The sequence below is a fragment of the Carassius gibelio genome, chromosome A3 (genome assembly GCF_023724105.1).
Source record: "Carassius gibelio isolate Cgi1373 ecotype wild population from Czech Republic chromosome A3, carGib1.2-hapl.c, whole genome shotgun sequence".
NCBI lineage: Eukaryota > Metazoa > Chordata > Actinopteri > Cypriniformes > Cyprinidae > Carassius > Carassius gibelio.
The window spans coordinates 21,487,042-21,508,321 of record NC_068373.1 but is presented as its reverse complement, the minus strand read 5'-3'; the positions used below and the strand labels follow the sequence as shown (position 1 = coordinate 21,508,321).

Below are 21,280 nucleotides of genomic sequence, written 5' to 3'. Positions count from 1 at the left end.
TATTTACAGTATCTCTTCTGCTCTTTCATAGCCCCCTCCGTGGCCCCTCAGAGCATCCAGATCAACACTTTGTCATCCACACAGCTGGAGTTGCAGTGGGAGCCACCCCCTGCCGAGACCCAAAATGGCATTATTCAGGGATATAAGGTGACGCCCCAAACCACCCACCTCATCCAGTCTTTCTCATACTCATCATACTTATCATCTGTTCTCTTTCTCTCCTCCCCTTTACCTCTACTGTCATTTTCACATTCTCTATGTGTTCCTGTCGCTAAGTGGTAGAGCATTGCGTTATCATTGCAAAATGTTGTGGGTTCAATTCCCAGGGAACACACATACTGATTAAAAAAAATATATAGCCTAAATGCAGTGTAAGTCGCTTTGGTTCAAATGCATAAATGTAAATGTCTATGGTTGAAGAATATAGCTACAATCTGTTTTTTTTTTTTTTTTTTATATATTCTCCACAGATTTACTGCGTTAGATAATGGCACCAGACAGTTTGTTTTAAAGAACTGCCCATTTAGGTCATGAAATAATGATCATGGGTGAGGGTTAAGTGAATATCTGATGAAATATGCATGGAATTGAATATAAAAATGTCCTGGCAGTAATATGGCAGATTCATGTTAATCCAGATATCCCTGTTGTTTCACTGAATACTTCAGTTCCGCATGATCAGTGAAGAAACGATAAGCCCACTGCACATTTGATTTGTTTTGTAAATAATTTGTATGGTCATTTGTGTAATATAACCATACTGGATTGAATAAATTAGATTATGAAACCAATTATTGTACTGAATGCTAATTGGCCAATACAGCATTCAAAAATATACAGTATATTAACATCCATCCCCCCATCTATAATAACAGCTATGACAAAAAACAAAACAAAACCTGAACCTAATTGGTTCATTCAATTCATTTTTCCAAGCCAATCATATTCATGTACTCATTACCGTTTACCTGTATATGTATGTATTTGATAAAAATGTCTATGTGCTGAGGCTTGGGGCAGCTGTGGCCTAATGGTTAGCGACTTGGACAATTTATCCAAAGGTCGCTGGTTCTAGTCTCAGTGCTGGCATGAATTGTAGGTGGAGGGGGAGTGAATGAACAGTGCTCTCTTCCACCCTCAACACCCATGGCTGAAGTACCCTTGAGCAAGGCACTGAACCCCCAGTTGCTCCCTGGGCACTGGATAAATAGCTGCCCACTGCTCTGGGTGTGTGTTCACTTCTCACTGCTGTGTGTGTGCACTTGGATGGGTAAATTGCAGAGCATCAATTCTGAGTATGGGTCACCAAACTTGGCAAATGTCACGATATAAACATAATATATAAGATTTTCCTGAATAAGAAAAAAATGTGTACACATCAGTGCTTTTAATAAAAGTAATATGAATTACTAAGGCAATGTAGAAAAAAAAATTTGGTAACACTTTAGAATAAGGTTCCATTAGTTAATGTTAGTTAATGTATTAATTAACATGAACAAACAATGAATAATACATGTATTACTGTATTTATTCATCTTCGTTAATGTTAGTTAATGAAAATACAGTTATTCATTGTTAGTTGATGGTAATTCACAGTGCATTAACTAATGTTAACAAGCACGACTTTTGATTTAAATAATGCATTAGTAAATGTTGAAATTAACATGAACTAAGACTAATAAATGCTGTAGAAGGATTGTTCTTGCTTAGTTCATGTTAACGAAAGTAGTTAACTAATATTAACTAATGGAACCTTATTCTAAAGTGTTACCAAAAATTTATTTAATATTTAGTCATTTTTTATTTATTTACTGATGGTCACTGTTGGCTAAGAATTTGAATGGGATCCATGGGTCTCTTAAGGGTTGGAAACCCTTGATGTAGTGTGGCTTAAGTGTCCGGATATTTTTTAGGGTCAATGTACATTGTGAATAGAGTCACGACTGAAAGGGTTGCAGGTCGCTGTTGGGTTTGCCTGACACAGCTTAATTCTATACACTTTATATGTATATGTTGTCTGTAGATTCTTTACTGGGAGATGGACAATCAGAATGAGACAGAGAAAGTTAAGATTCTCTTCCGACCTGAAACCAACATGAGACTGAAGAACCTGACCAGCTACACATACTATATGGTCAAGCTGTCTGCCTTCAATGCTGCTGGAGACGGTCCGTTCAGTGAGCCCAGGAGGGGGCGCACTCTTCAGGCAGGTGAGCATCTGCACAGATCATCCTAACGACCATTAAACTCCCATTCAGGACTGATCACAGAGGCCCCCACTGACCTAAGCAAAAAAAAATAACACCATTTAAGGCTAAACTATTAATCTGACCGCAGACAGTGCACCAAGGGCAACACGTCCACTTCCATGTTGTGTTCTACTCCATGCATGAAAACCAGGTCGACACCTGATCATATTTTGGAGCATGTGGCGTTATATGACTGTTGCATCATTCACATTAGAAATTCATGTGTTCTACATTAAATCATTGACTCTATAAATGTTGTCGGAATGAATTACGCACAAGCAGGGAATGATTTGACCTCAGGCTCCACCTCTGAAATGACGGGGAGGGACTTGTTACCCACGAGTCACCTAAAAAAACAGTTTGAAAATGATTCAGATGTTCTTGATGTGACCTCATTTGGTCAAACAGAGGAAACTCACCACCTCTACCTCTCTTTGACATTTCGTAAAGCAATGAGCTGCATTTGTGTAAGAGGACAGATTTGCATATCTAGCTCTGTAAAATCACTGAGAGAGTGGGATATAGTCACTTGTATGGATTTGTTTTTATTAAACATATTACATCAGACTCTAAAATCAGACTGGATGTGCCACATTCAAAGCTGTTACAAAAAAAGGCAATATACTCACACCTGTGACAGATACCAGTTGAATTTCATATGAATATGCTTTTCGTAGTTGCCGATGCTTATCAACTGTAAACAACCTGTAGTAAAACTAAAAACTTTTAGTTTATTAATAATAAAAAATATATTTTATTATTATTATTATTTATTTTATTTTATTCTTTAATTACATAAATTTTTTGCTGCAAAATGTTAACAAAAAGTGGACTTTATTTGCCAGCTTAGTAAACTTATTTGAACACAGAAAATTCATGAAATAGAAATAGTTTGTTTATTTTATCTTAATTGTTTTTCACATTTATTCGCCTAGACAATTTTCTTTGTTTTTGGTTTTTTCTGGTTCTTGTGGGTACAAATATGCGCTTTGAAAAAAAAAAAGTAATAATTTGATTTATAATACAAAACTGTAATGTGGTCAAGATCTTCATGTGGTTACATTATGCATAAAAACACTGCTTAATTATAGTAGAAAAATAAATAAAAAACCTGTAACGCAAACACAGCCTCATAGGTTTATTGCTTTAACATAGACTGTATTTGTTGCATTGATCAAACTACACGGTTCCCGCAGCCCCCAGCGCTCCCAGCTTCATCAGTTTCTCCGAGGTGACCAGCAGCACTCTGAACGTGTCCTGGGGCTTCCCGCTGACCCCCAATGGTGTGGTGGATGGCTACAGGGTGGTATTTGAGCCCACTGCCCCTATTCAAGGTCAGTCTGTAGCTGCATGTTTTCACTCTTATCCGATTCTGCTTTCATAAGGTTCTGGTTTTACATCACTAGTATAGGTTTGGTGTTATTTTGATGTTTGATGAGTTGTTTATATAAAACTCATTTTCTTGTTACTGTTTCCATGGCTCTGTGTTATGTTTTCTCAAAGCCAGCAGCTGAAAATGGCTGACTTCAATAGTATTAATGTCAACATAGCTTATCCTACATAACCGGAGTAATTGATTTTGACTCGCTGTGCCTAGGTAGGAAGATGCTGTAACATTGTAATGTTCATTTGAATAAAAGGAGTCCTTGTGTGGTAGTGTGTAATTGTGCAGTCTTGTTTGTGTATGTGCATATTAGGTGTGACTAAAGTGGTAACGGTGGATATCCGTGGCAGCTGGCAGCGCTGGCTGAAGGTGCGTGACCTGACCAAGGGCGTGACCTATTGCTTCCGCGTGCAGGCCAAAACTATTGCCTACGGGCCTGAGGCAGAGGCCAGCATCACAGCGGGTCCTGTCAGAGGTAAGCTACACAACCACAAACACAGCCAAACAAAAACAGATCAGGAAAAGTCTCAGGGACGCTGAGCACAGCTCACATTCCCCACTCCTCAGTGAGAGGTGTCACAAATCCAAGCTGTGAAAAACACCTGCGTGGATCAATATCTCACAGTGGTGTTAGCTTTAGATCTTCACTCACAAAGGTCGGATCGCTCGCCTGTTCTTCTCCGTTTTCTGCAAGCTCTCCTCTCTGTTTAGGGTCTCCTGGATCTCCTGTAGAAATGTCAATCACAAAGACAGGATCCATGCTCAACATCCATTGGACACCAGGAGAGACAGGAGCAGGTCATGTGACCGGTTATGTGATTGAAGCACGGCCATCAGGTACATCACTCAAAACTCATTCATTTATGTGTGTATTTATTCATTTGTTCATTTTCTGAATGAGAAAACTGACTACATATCAGTACTACCAAGTTAATGGTTATCATTAAATGGCAGCTGTTAAGTTATATAATTATAAAAGGGGATTGTTTTAATGAATACATTCAATTTTTTATCAGCCATTCACTATTAATATTTTAAAATGTTAAAATCAAACTTGAATTTAAATCAAACTTAAATGTTAAAGGGGTTTTGAAACCCCTGAAAATTCATAAAGTGAGTTTTAAATAATTAAAAGTTAAATCGACTAGTGTTTTTAACAAAAACTAAAACATAAATATTGGATTGGAAACCTAAACTTAAAAAAACCTAAAGATGTGCCAACTAATTGAAATAAATAATTCAGTAACTAAAACTGAAACTGAAATTAAACTAAATTAAAGCTAAATGGAAATATAAAAAAGGGTAACACTAAAATTAGTTTAAAATAAAAAGTTGTGCTTGTTAACATTAGATAATGCACTGTGAATTAACAAACTAGCAATGAACAACTGTATTTTATTCAACTAACATTAACAAAGATTAATAAATGCTGTAATAAATGCATCGTTCATTGATTGTTCATATCAGTTAAAACAAATAGCATTAACTAAAAGTGTTACCAAAAAGGATAAAAATGTCAAAGCACATAGCAAAATAGTTTAGTAAAAGATTTGGTTTAAAACTTAAAGTTAGAATAACTGAAGAAAAAAAAAAAAAAAAAAAATATATATATATATATATATATATATATATAAATATATATATATATATATATATATATATATATACACACATTAACATTAAAAATATTAATAAAAACTTATGTAAAATAAAATGTTTTTATTATTTTCATATAGCCTCATTAGATTTTAGATTTTGACAAGAATCAGGGGTATATATATATATTTTTTCATTACATTTTATCACTCAAATCCAATAAACTGCACCTGAAGCACATTGACAAATTGTAATTTTGTTCAGTTTATTTCCATTTTGGCAGTTTATGTGATCCCACGTGATATACAGAAAAAGTAGGCATCCTTGATAAACCTCAGAATTCACAAGATCACTGCAATTTGTATTAATTTTTCCAGTTCAAGCCATGTTACAATTCCTATAAAAGTTATCAGCCAAAACTAATTTCTGCTCACATTTGGTGTTTGATGAGTGTTAATTTAGGAACCTAATTACTGGTCTGAAATAATCTACTGATCTTTTACTTTCCATTGTCGCTTGGATACATTGATATAACTGCCCTTTCCACATCATCATGGTTTCATTCACATTTGAACATGATTGCTTGTCAGGCAATGAACCGGCTGCTAGCTGCTCTTGATGTCAGCATCTGCTAAGTGAAATGGGACACAGTAATGAACTTAGTGCTTCCAAGTGCATGATGACATTTTCACTGGAAGTGACCTTGTTCTCCGCAGATGAAGGGATGTGGGATACATTTGTGCGGCACTTGCCCCCCACCAGCACCTCTCACTCAGTGAGTCTAGACCGCCTGCGGCAGGGTGTCAGCTACCAGTTCAGAGTGCTGGCCGTCAATGAGTTCGGCTACGGCGAGCCGAGTGCTCCCTCTGCTGCCATGTCAGGTATTTACACCCTCTCCGTGGCCTCCTGCACTGAGATGAGACATCTATGGGATTTTGACAGGGTGTTGCATCAGTTACTGTTGGTATTTTTTAGCTCTAATGTGACTTTTACACCCATGTGAACTGTTTGTACCATGTCCTTCTGGAAAAGCTGCACTTTCATGGCTCAGGAGGCTTTCAGACATGTTTTGTTTACAAATGCACTTCATCTGACATGTTTCTGCTAAGATTTGGTATCTCTGATGTGACGAATGATTGCACACTTTATCTTGGCACAGATTAAGACATCTTGAAGATATTTCCTGAATCTCAAAAGACTTGTCAGATTACTGGAGAATAATTTGACAGAACTCCAAATGTTCTGTGTTTTATTTCATTGCTGCCTGTGAGAATCAGTTGGGGGGCAGCTTACTTCATCTTGTTTTCCATTCAATATTTAAACATTAAATCAAATCAGGATATATTTACTTTAAATGTGGTTTTATTAACAAAGTTCGGGAGAAGCACGATCAGATAATCATCCAATTTGGTACAGGTGCATCTCGTTTAGCTAATCATCTTATAGCACGCACGCGTATATATATCCAGTCTTCCTACCTCCTGTCCCACGACAGTTTTTCGGCATAGACCGTCTGTCAGCATTCGGTTCGCTCTGTCAGCATTCGGTTCGCGCTGTCCGTCTTCTTATCACAGGCCCAATCTTCCTTCCGACGAAGATATCTATCCGCCGAACACCATCAAGCGTCATCGGTCAGCTGCTCTTCTCGCCAAGCCACACGTTGTGGCCAAAAGCTCGTGCAAATCCTTGAGCTCGCCTCACTCGGCAACACGATTTTCTCGCCAGGACCGGGCTCTATTATAATGCTGGATCGCAGCCGTGCTCCAGTTCTCCCCGCAGTAAACCTCTCTCGCTTTTTCTGCCGTGTCGCAGTTCGATGCTGCCTCCACTAGCGGCGAAGACCGTGCGTTGTTGTAGTGGCATGTCGTTCGTGAAATAATCGTTTTTTCGAATGAATCTTCTAGGCGAACGAATCGTTCTCGGTTTACACTCATTCATGAAGAATTTTTCAGAGTTGTCATCCACAATGAGCGAGTTTCATATGAGTCTCAGAGATCGAGAGCTCTCATTCGTGAACGAAAGGACTAAACCGGTATACATGTCGAGTTGATTAAACAGATACATGTCGTCCGTAAACGCAAGGAACTCTTATCAATTTTGTTAAGATGAGAGTAAACCGGGTCAGTTAGCCATTTAGCATGTCAATCTTGCAAAATGTAAAGCGCAGTTATAGGTACTGTGCACATATTGTTTACATATTTAGCATACAAAAGATAAATTCCACGTTTAATCCCCGATTTATGAACGTGAATATATAGATCAATATATGAACCGTCTGACCAAACAATTAAAATGCTAGAATGCGCTTATGAAGACGCCAAAATTTGTTAAACGGCGTTATGACTTAACTCTGTCCGATGACGATGCCACTTTTTAACCACGAAGCAAAGGCTTTTTGCAGAGTTGTCATCCACACCGAAATGTCTAAAGACATTACATTTGCTTTACTGTGCATGTTTAAACCTCACTGAGATGATACAGACATAAGTTTCATGCAATTATTCCGGCAGGATCAATTATTTAGGGACATATTTCACCATTTACTGGCATGATTATTCAGAATTTTTCACGCTACTGCCTCGTGTTTGGCTGCAGAACAACAAGTGTGAGTAAATTTTCTATCGTCTTTTTAGGACTGTTATATGAAAAGCATGCAAAGTAAATGTCTTTAGAAACGGCTTGAATTTGAATTACTGCAATTAACGTTACTGCTATAGACATGTCTATTGGTACAATGGTTTATAAAACTAAACATGCTACATTGTTTCAAAGCCTCTATTTTCACAGTCCATACTACAACAGGAAAACAGCATCCCAAATTTATCTGCTCCGGAGGCTGTTTAAAAGGGCCCGAAGGCCAAAACAAGAGGAAAAGATGCTTTTCCAACAGGACCGTATTAATTCAGACAAGGTTTGAGCAATTGTCAAATCAGCCAACAACTACAGCAGCCAAAGCAAGCATGAAGCTACTTTTACTTGCAACACGGGCCTGCACATCTCAGTATTTCCATCCTGTTACTTCTGCTAGCAGTGCAGGCTACACAGGTTCTTCAAGACATCACACACCCCAGCCCCTTCCCACGACCCACAGCTACAGCAGCTGAAGCAAACGTGAGGCCGCCTCCATTCGTAAACGCGCCCTTAACTCTTCCGCTCCCTCATGCTACTAACCATTTTTCTGTTCAGTGGCCTCCAGCTCCAGATTTGCCAGAAGGCAGAGGGTACCAAGACCTATTATTGGTCAGGCCGATTATTTTATTTATTTATATATCTATCTCGAACCCTCTTCAGCCAACCCCTCTAACGCCAGCTCATCCCCTTTCACTAAAACTCCTAATCTACCATAGCTAACTCTCCTAACATGCCCTATCTATCTGTAATGGTCAATCCTCACTTCAGCCATCCTTCCGCAGGAGCTTTCTCTGTATCTCCCCACCGCCGCAGCATTGTCCGCTCCTGCAGGAGCCTTCTCTATATCTCCCCACCGCCGCAGTATTGTCCGCTCCTGCAGGAGCCTTTTCTGTTTTTTCCTCACTGCCGCAGCAGTCTCCGCTTCCGCAGGAGCCTCTACCTATATTTCACCACTGCCGCAGCAGTGTCTGCTCCCGCAGGAGCCTCTACCTATATTTCACCACTGCCGCAGCAGTGTCTGCTCCCGCAGGAGCCTCTACCTATATTTCACCACTGCCGCAGCAGTGTCTGCTCCCGCAGGAGCCTCTACCTATATTTCACCACTGCCGCAGCAGTGTCTGCTCCCGCAGGAGCCTCTACCTATATTTCACCACTGCCATAGCAGTGTCTGCTCCCGCAGGAGCCCTTTCCATCCTTCCCTACTGCCGCAATTCTCGCTGCCGCAAGAGCCTCAAAAATAAATAAATAAATAAATAAATAAAAATATATATTTTATGTCCATTCTCCAATTCAACCTCATCAGGCTCGCTTTTGTCTAACTCCGGAACGCCCAATCTAAATTCACGATGGACCCTCATTTCATCAATGACTCTGGGTTTAAAAAAAAAAAAAAAAAAAAAAAAAAAAAAAAAAATTAATCGAGTAACAAAATGTGTTGTTGCTTAATTATACTGATGTGCGCATGCACAGTAAATCTGATGGGTAGGATAAAATGTCAGGACCCCGGACCTTTATTTAGTCGGGTTGACGTACCTTTTCAGTTCTGTGTATGTGATGTGACGCTAGTTTTACTTAAAGTCAAATGCTCATGAACTGACTGTCAGAGCAGTTCTGGAGATGTTGTTCATGTGTTCAAGTCCTCATTTAGTGAGACAGCAGATGCAGAAATTACCGTGAGAGTAATGCGCGCTTCAGTGTGTGTGTGAAAAAGGAAGTCGCGCTCCTGCTCCATTCATTAACAGAGACACACAGAACATGCAGGATTTACATTTAAACACTGTTCCGTCTTAATATTTAGAGATATTAATTCGTGAATCGGATGTAAGTGCAATTACCTATTTTGATTAATTCATTCAAAAAAAAAAAAAAAAAAAAAAAAATTCATTGCGAAAGAACCCGACGTGAGATTTAGAATAAATTAAAAGAGGCTTCGAAGCAGAGGAATTTGCCTACATCATTTTTTGTAATCGCGTTACTCGAGGAATCGTTTCAGCCCTAATCTTAAGCAGCTCAAAAGGGGCCTCTCACATAATCCGATAGATGCCCTCGGTTGTTGTTCATCAGACATTTAAAAAAAAAAAAAAAAAAAAAAAATTATATATTCCTGCTTAAATCATGTTGTGTACTTGAATAATAGAAGCCTCTCAGTTATCGTTTCTTCGGCCAAAGTAAGGGCCCTCCAGCCATCGTTACAATCTCCTTGCCTATTTCAGCATCGGACAGGGCTCTCCCTTCCGGTGCAGCTGGGCAGTGGCTCCCTTCGGTCGCAGTGTGAGCCTTTCATCTGTCATTGAGTTGCACTGCGCGCTCAGCGGCAGATGGGGGTATCCCTCCCGGTGCAGCAGAGCCACAGGCCCCCTTCGGTCGTTGTGACAGCCCTCCATCCGATGCATCAAATTAAGCCGCTTATACAGTCGCAAGGGGGACTCTCCCTTCCGGTGCAGCAGAGCCGCAGCTCCCTTCGGACGCAGCGAGAGTCCCTCCATCAGTCGCGTTTTCTTGCCTACTCCGTATCGGACGGGGCTCCCCTACCGGTGCAGCAGACCCACGGCTCCCTTCGGTCGCAGGGTGAACCCCCCGTCTGAGTTATGTTGCATGCTCAAGGGCGGACCGGGATCTCCCTCCCGGGGGAACACAGCCGCTGGCTCCCTTCGGTCGCAGCAGGAGCCCTCCATCCGATGCATCAAACCGTTCCTCGAATCTTCTTGCCTATTCTGCATCTGATGGGGCTCTCCCTTCCGGTGCAGCAGACCCACGGCTCCCTTCGGTCGCAGGGTGAACCCCCCGTCTGAGTTATGTTGCATGCTCAAGGGCGGATAGGGTTCTCCCTCCCGGGGGAATAGAGCTGCTGGCTCCCTTCGGTCGCAGTGAGAGCCCTCCATCAGACGCATCAAGCCATGCCTCGCATCGCAAGGGGGACTCGCCTTTCCGGTGCAGCAGAGCCGCAGCTCCCTTCGGACGCAGCAAAAGTCCCTCCAACAGTCGTATTCTAGTTAGCGTCAATCAGGGCTCTCCCCTCCGGGGCAGCACTCCTGCTGCAGAGTTGCGAACCCCCTACGGAGGCTGGGAGAACCCTCAGAGGCAAAAAACCGTGCCTCCATAAACCCGCAATGGGGGACTCCCCCTTCCGGTGCAGCAGAGCCGCAGCTCCCTTCGGATGCAGCGGGAGTCCCTCCAACAGTCGCGTCTCTTTGCCTTCTCAGCATCGGACTAGGGCTCCTCTTCCGGTGCAGCAGACCCACAGCTCCCTTCGGTCGCAGTGTGAACCCCCCATCTGAGTTATGTTGCATGCTCCACGATGGCTAGGGATCTCCCTCCCGATGGGGTACAGCCGCTGGCTCCCTTCGGTTGCATTAGGAGCCCTTCATCCGACGCGCCAAACCGCGGCTCGAATCTCATTGCCTATTTAGCATCTGACGGGGCTCTCCCTTCTGGTGCAGCAGACCCACGGCTCCCTTCGGTCGCAGTGTGAACCCCCCGTCCGAGTTATGTTGCATACTCTATGGCGGCCAGGGATCTCCCTCCCGATGGGATACAGTCGCTGGCTCCCTTCAGTCGCAGTGAGAGCCCTCCATCAGATGCAACAAACCGCGCCTCGTACTCAGCCGCAAGAGGGACTCTCCCTTCCGGTGCAGCAGAGCCGCAGCTCCCTTCGGAGGCAGCAAGAGTCCCTCATTTCTTGATATCTGGCATTGTGCTCCTCCCATAAGCGGCATGGAGGGCTCGCTGGTAAGACGTTGCGAGCCGCAGCTCTCGTCGAACACTGCACGGGCTCTCCAGGTCGCTCTGCATTTTCTTCCCAACACGCATATTTTGGGGGGCAACTAAATTTTATCTCTCTGGCTGCTGTCCTATGGCTTTAAGCTTCTTTTGGGGAGTTATTTGGGTTCGGGCTATGCTCCGGGCCCGGACCCCTCCCCCAGGACAGCACGCCAAAATATGCCTACTATTTGCCTTCAGATTAGATGTAAGGGTGAACTCGTGAAATGTGGTTTTATTAACAAAGTTCGGGAGAAGCACGATCAGATAATCATCCAATTTGGTACAGGTGCATCTCGTTTAGCTAATCATCTTATAGCACGCACGCGTATATATATCCAGTCTTCCTACCTCCTGTCCCACGACAGTTTTTCGGCAACCCTCCTCCACCCCAACTCCTCACTTCTAATCTATTTATCCCAAATTGGGATAGGGGGAGTTATTTGGGTTCGGGCTATGCTCCGGGCCCGGACCCCTCCCCCAGGACAGCACGCCAAAATATGCCTACTATTTGCCTTCAGATTAGATGTAAGGGTGAACTCGTGAAAAGTATAAAGTACATATAAAGTTAGTTTATGCTTGAAACAAAGAAAAATGGGATAAGAAAATGAATCTTAAAGGAGCAGTTCACCAAAAAATGAAAATTTGCAGAAAATGTATTCACCCTCAAGTCATCCAAAAAGTCTTGAATGACCTGAGGGTAAGTATATCTTCAGCGCTTTGTTTTATTTTATTTTTGTGTGTGGGGGGTGAACTGCTCTTTTATTTCAAATGGAAACCAATTAAATGTTTTTGTTTCTTTTTTCATTAATTATGATCATTTATTTTCCTGAAAACAAGACTTTATATCTGACATCATTTTGTTTTCAGAAGTATTGTACATGTATAGTGTCTTGACGTTCGATGTCTGTACTGAAAAACAAGAGATGTGGCTGTTCTTTTGACTCTCTAGCTCTTATTAATGTTTACTCATTGAGATTGCCTCGGTTTCAGGCCTTTTCCTGTGGTTGAGCAACCACATCCCGAATTTGTAAAACATGGACTCTGATCTACCAGTCTGCCTCCTCATCACAGATAATACAACCAATTTCTGTCTGATTGCTGTATGAGGAAAGTTAATAATGTAACTGGGGTCATCTAGAGGCCAGTGCCTTAAAAGATTCCTGAAACAAATATAGTGAAGACCTTTGTATCTCTGAATATTATAGCAGAGTAATAACCACTAAGAAGATTTGTGGTTATAAAAGTGGTTATTATTTATGATATTATATACCAAGTCATGATTCATTATGGCGTTCTAATCTAGCTTTAACCTTGACAAGAGTGCAGTCAGTGAGCATGGATTTGAAAGCAAGTTTTTAATGTTGCCATCTAAAGCTATACAAAGAAAACAAATGAAGCTGTCGTCTCACTCAGTGGTTCTCTTTGGCCATTGGCAAGTGCTTTCAAGAAAAACTGCCATGTTGCCTCAGCAAGTAATTAATGCAGTGCGGTGCAAGTCCTAGAGGTCTGTTTGTAAACGAAAAGCAAAGTATGCTATCCACATCTTGCATGTCATGGGACTGAAATATTCATACCACAGGCATGCCCCAATCTGTCTGTGAGCTGATGTCACTGCCGCTCAGTATTGCTGTCAGAGCAGTCCATCAACGGCTGTCACATATGACTGGAGACTTCTGGCACATTTGGGCCATGCTCTCCTTTGCTCTAGAGCACTAGAGATGAGCAGATAAACGTGTCACTGCTCCGCTTCTCTAAAGTAAGAAAATATCTTCCTAAAAGTTGGGGAGTGTCACTATTACTATAAAACTGCACTTTTGTAATATGAAGGATTGTAAATTACTTTTCCAATGCCCTGTTTACATCTGGTATTAAGATGCATTTTTAGTGATCCGATCACAAGTGGTCAATCGAGACACATTACTCTGGTCTTAACCTGTTTTAAAAGCATCTCCCGTCACTACTTGCTATGTCACACTCTACGTCACTTTCAGAAGAGCACCAATGGGACACTTAAACACGATTGAATAAATGAAGGAAGGGAATGGAAAGGATACAAATGATAACCACGATTTCAGTCTGTGTGTTTTGGCCCACACTGCGAAGGTGAAATCTATCGGGTTTGGTGCGCTTTCACATAACATGTCCCATTATGCTCACATGTTAAGTCAGTGGACAGCAAGTAGGTCGTTTTTTTGTGGCTGTTCAAACTCATTTGACCACATGAATGTCTAAAGCAATGCGGTGAAAGAGGTTTTTGACTACAAAAATAGCACAAAAATAATTTAAAAACACAATATATTGACTCACGTTCTGGACAAATTTAAAACACGTCTACATGTGACATATGTAGATTAAACCCATGTGTAGTTTACTCTGCTGCGCATAATAGCACAAAAATAATTTAAAAACACAATATATTGACTCACGTTCTGTATTCTATCATACGTTGTGCACGTTTGTGATGACCGGAAATGCACTGGGGTTCGATAGAATAAAGAGAGTGGGAAACCAGCCCAACACTACGGGGGGTGCTGGAAACAGTCATGCTCGGGTTCGAACAACAGCAAATGAGCCCAGTGTGAAAGCCTCCTAAGTAAAAGTCACATGGAGTACTCCCGCCTTAAATCCACAAAGAAACCAACCCCCTAGCAACACCCTTGCAATCAAACACAGCACTTTTGGCGGCAAGTTTTCTGAAATGTCAACAATCTGCATTTCTGTATTTCTTATCTATATATTTCACTTTTCTTGGTCATAAACAGCTCAACTAGACACCCCGTTTTATGAGGAGTGGTGGTTTCTCGTCGTGTTGGCGTTGTGTTGTCTGATTCTGCTGTTGCTGGTGGTTTTTGGTCTCGTCTTGCACGGACAGAACAGAAAGTACAAGAGCTGCGGAACAGGTGACCTGGACTAAACCTCCTCAGATTTCTCACGACACATCCATCCATCCTTCCTCCCTCACATAAATATTATGTGCTGTAAATTCGCATGCATATTCATCCAGACAAACATGTCCGCCCACTCAGACTAGCACGCCGTCCGGCGAACAGTGATTAAGGTTTGACCCAGGGGATGTTTTTGCTGTGATGATGATATGCTGACTGCTGTAGGTAAAGCGGTGTCTACGGTGGAGGAGACGGTCACGCTGGACAATGGAGGCTTCACAGCTCTAGAGCTCAACAGCAGGCCCGTTCATGTCAAGAGGGTCTTCTTGAGGAAGAATGGCACCAGGTACTGTAACAACGCAGCTCATGTATGCGTCATCTGATAACTCTGTGGTGGCAAATTCACAGTACGGTTATGCCATTTTTGTGATATTCCATTAAAAAACTGTTTAACCAGCCGCTAAATGTGTTGGAATAGTGCTGTGCCTTTAAATGAGGTCACGAAACATCCCTCTTTTCCTTTTAGGCTTATTGTAGATTTCATTAAATTATCCACTGTGTTTTATCAAATGATGGAGAACAGTATTAAATACTAGAACAGTTAATCCTGTCCTCTAACCATGTGTTTAACTTTGGCAAGATACCAAACAATTTTTTTAAAGAAAGTGCAGAGTTTTTTAAGTTTTTAAAATAGTGCAGATCTAGCATTTATTGTAATTTGTATCTGAATTTTACTTAATGTTATTTTACTGAAAGGCTTCCAGTAACCATATTCATTAAATGTTTTCACAGTCTGCATTCATTAACTCTTAAACGTACGCCCAATTTATTAAAAACAGCTCCAAATTTATTGTCTCATCAAATGCATTACACAAATGATATGCTATAATATTTTCCATTCAGAACAGCAAAGTTTGACAAAATAAAAGTTGGTTGTGGTTTGTATCTCTGGAAATCACTTTCGGTTGTTTAACATCTCAATCATGAATCACTGTTCTGCTTCTGTGCTCAGAAAAGCCTGCCTTCTTTGATTTGATCGATCAACATCTCCAACAATTTGACATTAAGACATTAATAAGTGCATTTTTCATCCTAACAACATACAAAGCCTTGCCTAATGGAGTGCATCATAGCATCTAGAATATCAAATATTGGACAGTTTAGCCATATCTAAATATTGTGGGATGTGTCCCGCTCAAGCCTATGGTTGTCAGGACTCGATAAACTTAAAGGGATAGTTCACCCAAAAATGGGTATCCAACATTCAAAATATCTTCTTTTTTGAAAAAGTCATTCAGATTTGGAAAAAACGGAAGGATGAGTAAATGATCACCAAACTTTTATTTTTGAGTGGACTATCCCATTACAGTAGGTTACATTTTGCTGTTGTTAAGTGAATTTCCATGGGCAAAATCCAGTCATTTCAATAGGAATCCACAAGATTGGGAATTTCATGTGAGTCCAACCAACTTCACAGGTTCAATGAATTTGCCACACTGACCAACAGAAAGCTGTGACTTATGTGTGAGCTGTGCTTTCTACATTGACACACTTTTGACAATAGATCACTTTTGTCTACAAAATTCTGCCAAACTTATGCAATTTAAGTTGATACAGTATCACTTATTGTAAGAATGAAGGGAGATAGGCAAACAAAAATGCACAACAGAAAAAGTTTTTGATTGCCTTACATCTCATGCTCTTACAACTTCCTTTTCTCTTCAAGTAGGTCCCCTCCCCGGCCCAATCCAGCCGGACTGCGCTATTCAGACGAAGACATCTGTAGCAACTACAACGGCGTGGTTTCAACAGAGAGCACCGCGCTGACAGAGAGACCTGCAGAGATGTCCGAGTCCGAGGTGACTGACACATGTTCACTCTGTTGTGGTTTACTTTTACCAGCTGACTGTACATTTTCTCTTGCATACCGCATATCGCAACATAAATCTCCCCCTCTCGTATTTCCACGATCAGGCCACAGACAGCGAGTGCGAAGAGGAGCCCATCAAACACTCGTTCGTGAATCACTACATGAGCGACCCCTCATATTTCAACTCGTGGAAGCGGCAGCAGGAGGGGCTGAAGCAGACGCTGGCCTGTTCGTACGATGAATGTGCCAGCGGGGACACCGAGTCCTACTATCAGACAGTGGTCACGCAGCACAGCGTTGGTGGGGTCTACACCCCCGCCGGCCAGCCCGCGCCAGGCTCACGGACTCCCGTCACAGGCTTCTCCTCGTTCGTGTGACATACAAGAGGACCCAGACACCTCTTTGCGGCTCGGACAACATAGTTGCAGAGGAAATAGTCTGGTTTCGCACAGTACTATCCCCACGAGCACTACAAGAGACATCACATGTGACCGCTGGATCCTGAATGTACTCGATTAGAGAAGGGGAGAAAAAATGATTTTTATACGTCAATACCGAAGTACATGTCCCTCCTGTTTGCAGCCTTGGTTGTGAAAGATGCATAAATGTCTGTGGTTCTAATAAGCAGGACAAAACAGAAATCGAGACGTTCCTGCTCTAAAGAGCGGCATATATTCACACTGAAGATCCCTGTCCTTACCACACTGAAAAGAACATAAGGAAAAAGCTAGATGAAACACATGCTGTAATTACTGTATACTCTTGTCTGAATAATTTCATTTCACTGTCATTGTCGCTATATATACGAGTTGCATTCGAGATCGTCAAGGTCATGAAATGTAAATCTTCTCTAATGGATTTGATTCACGTTTATGTGGCCTGGATAATAAAGCACGGTTGTTTTCAGTGTATTCTCTATAGACTCACCAGCAAGAAAACCTATGGAGGCTGTCAGAAGAAGCCAGACAGATCTGGGTCCCTGCCTCTGTGAAATCGGACAGTGAGACAGTGCCAGATGTGTTGTGATTTGTGCCATTGCTCCTTCTCACACATATCAGTTCATAGTTCATAGGTTTTTTTTTGTGTTTTTTTTGCGCTGTTACTCTTCTTGTTTTGTTCCTGTCTGTCTGGCCTCGCTTGGGAACTGCAAACACTCACTTGAAATTATTTAATGAACGATTGTATGAATTGTATGTGAGGAGATCGGTATGCGGTTGCTTTGCACATACTGTATGTTCTGCACTTTTGAGCCATAAAAATTTAAGTTTCCTCCTTTGATCGAATATTAGCTTTTTTACAGGCTTGTTTAAAAGTGTAGTTTTACAGTGCAAGTTTACAATTAATTTGTCTGAATTTTGTTCACCGTAATGTTTCTTCAGAAGTGACGTACAGTAGATCCGTTGTACTTTCGCAAGAAGTATGAATTTTTGCAGTTCTTGAAAATGCCAACACAACACGTATAGTAATCAAACAAGAGTGTACTGTTGTGGAAATGTTTGTTTCAATCCCACCAACTGTTTCAGCACAAGTGTATGTCATGGACGTTCATGAAGTAAAGATTTTTTTATGATAAATTAAATGTTTGTTGATCACATGCTTCCAGCTACAATGACTACTTGATATTCATCAACATGCACACTAAATCATGACAACATGACAGCTTCCGGAAGGCATTTAATCAAATCATCTCTTTTATCAGAACAGGCTGTAGCTGTATTTTGTATCACTGTCCTGCCTGTTGGCTGAATCTATGGACAGTTTTTTGTTGTTGCAACAATTTAAATTAAGTAGAAAGGTGTGAATTATAATATACATAAAATTACCTTTTTTCAGCACAATTTAAACTAAACTGTAATAATTCATGAAAAAGAAAAACGTAATATATATATATATATACACTAAAATCAACATTAAGCCTTTCGGTTTAAATCTGCATTCTTTTAATTGTTTCTCTGAATGTAAGCTAATGTGGTCTTTCTGTTCACCCAGAAAGCTATTTAAAAAAAATAGATAGATAGATAGATAGATAGATAGATAGATAGATAGATAGATAGATTGATCTTTTTTTTTCTTTGACGGCACTGGAACATATTAAACATCCATTCGCAGCTTATAAAACCTTGTAGCCTAATCCTAAATGCTATATATAAAATAAGACTGAACTCAGTTACACTTTTTGTCCAATGGGTGTCACTGTCACTATGAACAGTTAAAATGCAATGAAATGACGTATGTGATGTTATTGTGCAACAGAACACAGATGAAGGGTGTTTCATGAAGGCGCAGGTATAATACTGGGCTTCACTAAGGTTTTCTAAGGTGAGTAAAATCGATGTGCTATTCTATTTCTAAAGACACTCTAGGATGAACTTGGTTTCGGTTGTTTGTGTCTGTCGTTTTTTATGTATGTTTCTTAACAAAGGAATAATATAGGATGGTTTATTCAAACTATTTTGGATCAGTAAGTGTTTCTTTTAATCCATCTTTGATTACAATGAATACAATGTATTAGGGTTTTTGTCATTTCAATATTGAGAGTGCTAAGAAGCATGGAAAAGTTTGGGGGTGGGTACCAGTCATACATTTATATCAAATATGATGTTTGCTTAAAATTGGCATAATTGTCTTCAGCTGTGATGGTTAAATAATCTGTGCTTTATTAGTGGATCACAACAGCTCATTAAAAGTCTGAGGTTTTTAATGTTTTTTTGTAGTCTTTTATGCTTACCAAGACTGCAATTATTTTACAGTAAAAACTGGAATATTGTGAAATATTATTATATTGTAAAACCATTATATTTGAAATACTTGCTTTCTATGTTAATATTTTAAAATGTAATTTATTTCTGTGATGCAAAGCTGAATTTTCAGTCTTCAGTGTCTCATGATTCTTCAGAAATCATTCTAATATGCTGATTTGATCATGTTTATTGTGCAGCAAATCACAATATCATGTGACAATCGTGTCAGTGTTGAAAACAGTTGTTCTGCTGAATATTTTTTATACTTTTTGTCTGGAATAGAAATCTCAAAAGAACCAACCCTTTTAAATAGAATTATTCATTTCTTTAAACCTTTGAATGGTATTGTAGGTATTTGCCTGAATCACTGTAACTGTAATCTGATCAATATTCCTTTCAGTGCTCAGGATCTATGATGGAAGGCTCCCAATATAATATTAATGGTTACTGACCTGGAAATGATCAAAGCAATTATGGTTAACAGAATTAACAGAAGGGTAAGCTCACCTTCAAAGTTGTACAGAAAGTGTGCTAATGGCAGGAAGCTGAGGATTTCTTAATGCCCCAGTAAACATCATCATTTTGGAATTTGTACAGGAAACAAATGCAGACCTTGCTGGCCCCTTTGCCGATGGAATAACTGTAAAGATGAGAGATGGAAGAGAATACACAGTTTACACTCTACATATTTCACAAGTGGTCGACTGTTGGAGGTACAGTAAAAGGTTCGAGAGATAGCATTTACACATTATAGACGCTTTCATTTTAAATGGAACTTGTTGTCAAATATGTGGCTTTGTGAATTTGATAGGACTAACAGATTACGAGATTCTCCCCCTATTTTGGTTTTTTCACGACCAAAACTATTTTTCTTCAGTTTTTCTCACATATGATTATCTTATAGCATGTGATTTAAACAGTTTATAGAACCACGTGCCAGATTTAAGCTGGCTAAACCAAAAAAAAAATTCTCATATGGATTTTGCAAGGTCTATAAAGTGTAAGGAAATGCCCTTGTTTGGTTGCACAACACTGGTTTATTTATTTCTCCATTGAAACTTAATTTGATGTACCATATTTTTCGGACTACAGTCCAAAAATACGTCATGATGAGGCAAAAAAACATAAGTCGCACTGGACTATAAATCGCATTTATTTAGAACCAAGAACCAAGAGAAAACATTGCCGTCTACAGCCGCGAGAGGGCGCTCTATGTCTTCAGTGTAGACTACAGGAGCACTGAGCAGCATAGAGCGCCCTCTCGCGGCTGTAGACGGTAACGTTTTCTCTTGGTTCATGTCTCTTAGTTCATTTCTCTTGGTTCATGTCAAATTAATTTTGATATATAACTCGCACCTGACTATAAGTCGCAGGACCAGCCAAACTATGAAAAAAATTGCGACTTATAGTCCGGAAAATACGGTATACAAACACTGAATTCTATTTGTTTAGACCATTTAATTGAAGCAAGAATTGCTAAACTGAATTTGATTCTAATATATCACTATAGGTTCAACCCAGAATGTAAGTCAGAGATGAACCGGTACGCTTTCTTGCCTTTTGGACTTTGGAAATTGCATTGGAAAGAGATTCGCCCAAATGATCACGAAACTTCTTGTTGTGAAGCTGCTTCAGATTTTCACTGTGGAATCATGTAAAGAGACACAGGTGGGTACACTGAAAGTCATCAATTAGAATTGATATACATGAGCTGTGTGAAACAGACTTGCTTTGTGTCTTGAATAAATTAATTCTTGTATATTTTCTCTCTCTTTTTTTGTAACTCAGAAGAGGAATGCCGCTTTTCAGCCAAATGTTCCCATCACACTGAAGTTTATGCCAAGATCTCACAAGGAAAAACAATAATGCAATGAAAAAGTTACGTTATATAATTCTGAATAATACGAAAATGTTTAATCATGAAGACTGAAACATATTAGAATATTTACTCAATTATAATTCTCTTTTTAATATTTCATTATTCATAATTATTCATTATATGTTTATCTTTTACACTTAATAGAAGTGAGCCATTATGTGATTTATGGTGCTCTTCCTGCTTCATTCAATTTGTGTCATTTGTGCAATGCTTATTGAAGTGTAATAAATATGTTGCATGCACATTTAATTACATTTATTATATTTATTATACTTACAGTATG

The 21,280-nt window shown here is 40.2% G+C and overlaps 1 protein-coding gene across 4 annotated transcripts in view; it reads left to right on the top strand.

The window, feature by feature from the left end:
* LOC127952125 (protein sidekick-1) overlaps positions 1-17,974 on the top strand; it is a 266,678-nt gene extending 248,704 nt beyond the window's left edge. Inside the window, exons 36-45 of one of the 4 annotated variants that reach the window (XM_052550449.1) lie at positions 32-147; positions 2,024-2,210; positions 3,446-3,583; positions 3,947-4,108; positions 4,345-4,470; positions 5,946-6,110; positions 14,385-14,522; positions 14,739-14,853; positions 16,234-16,366; positions 16,482-17,974. In XM_052550449.1, coding sequence (XP_052406409.1) covers positions 32-147; positions 2,024-2,210; positions 3,446-3,583; positions 3,947-4,108; positions 4,345-4,470; positions 5,946-6,110; positions 14,385-14,522; positions 14,739-14,853; positions 16,234-16,366; positions 16,482-16,754 — 1,553 coding nt within the window. In that variant the 3' untranslated portion in view covers positions 16,755-17,974. Of the gene's footprint in view, positions 1-31; positions 148-2,023; positions 2,211-3,445; positions 3,584-3,946; positions 4,109-4,344; positions 4,471-5,945; positions 6,111-14,384; positions 14,523-14,732; positions 14,854-16,233; positions 16,367-16,481 lie in introns of all 4 variants that reach the window. The other 3 variants (XM_052550443.1, XM_052550437.1, XM_052550458.1) reach the window with 3 other exon arrangements.
* The last annotated feature ends 3,306 nt before the right edge of the window (positions 17,975-21,280 follow it).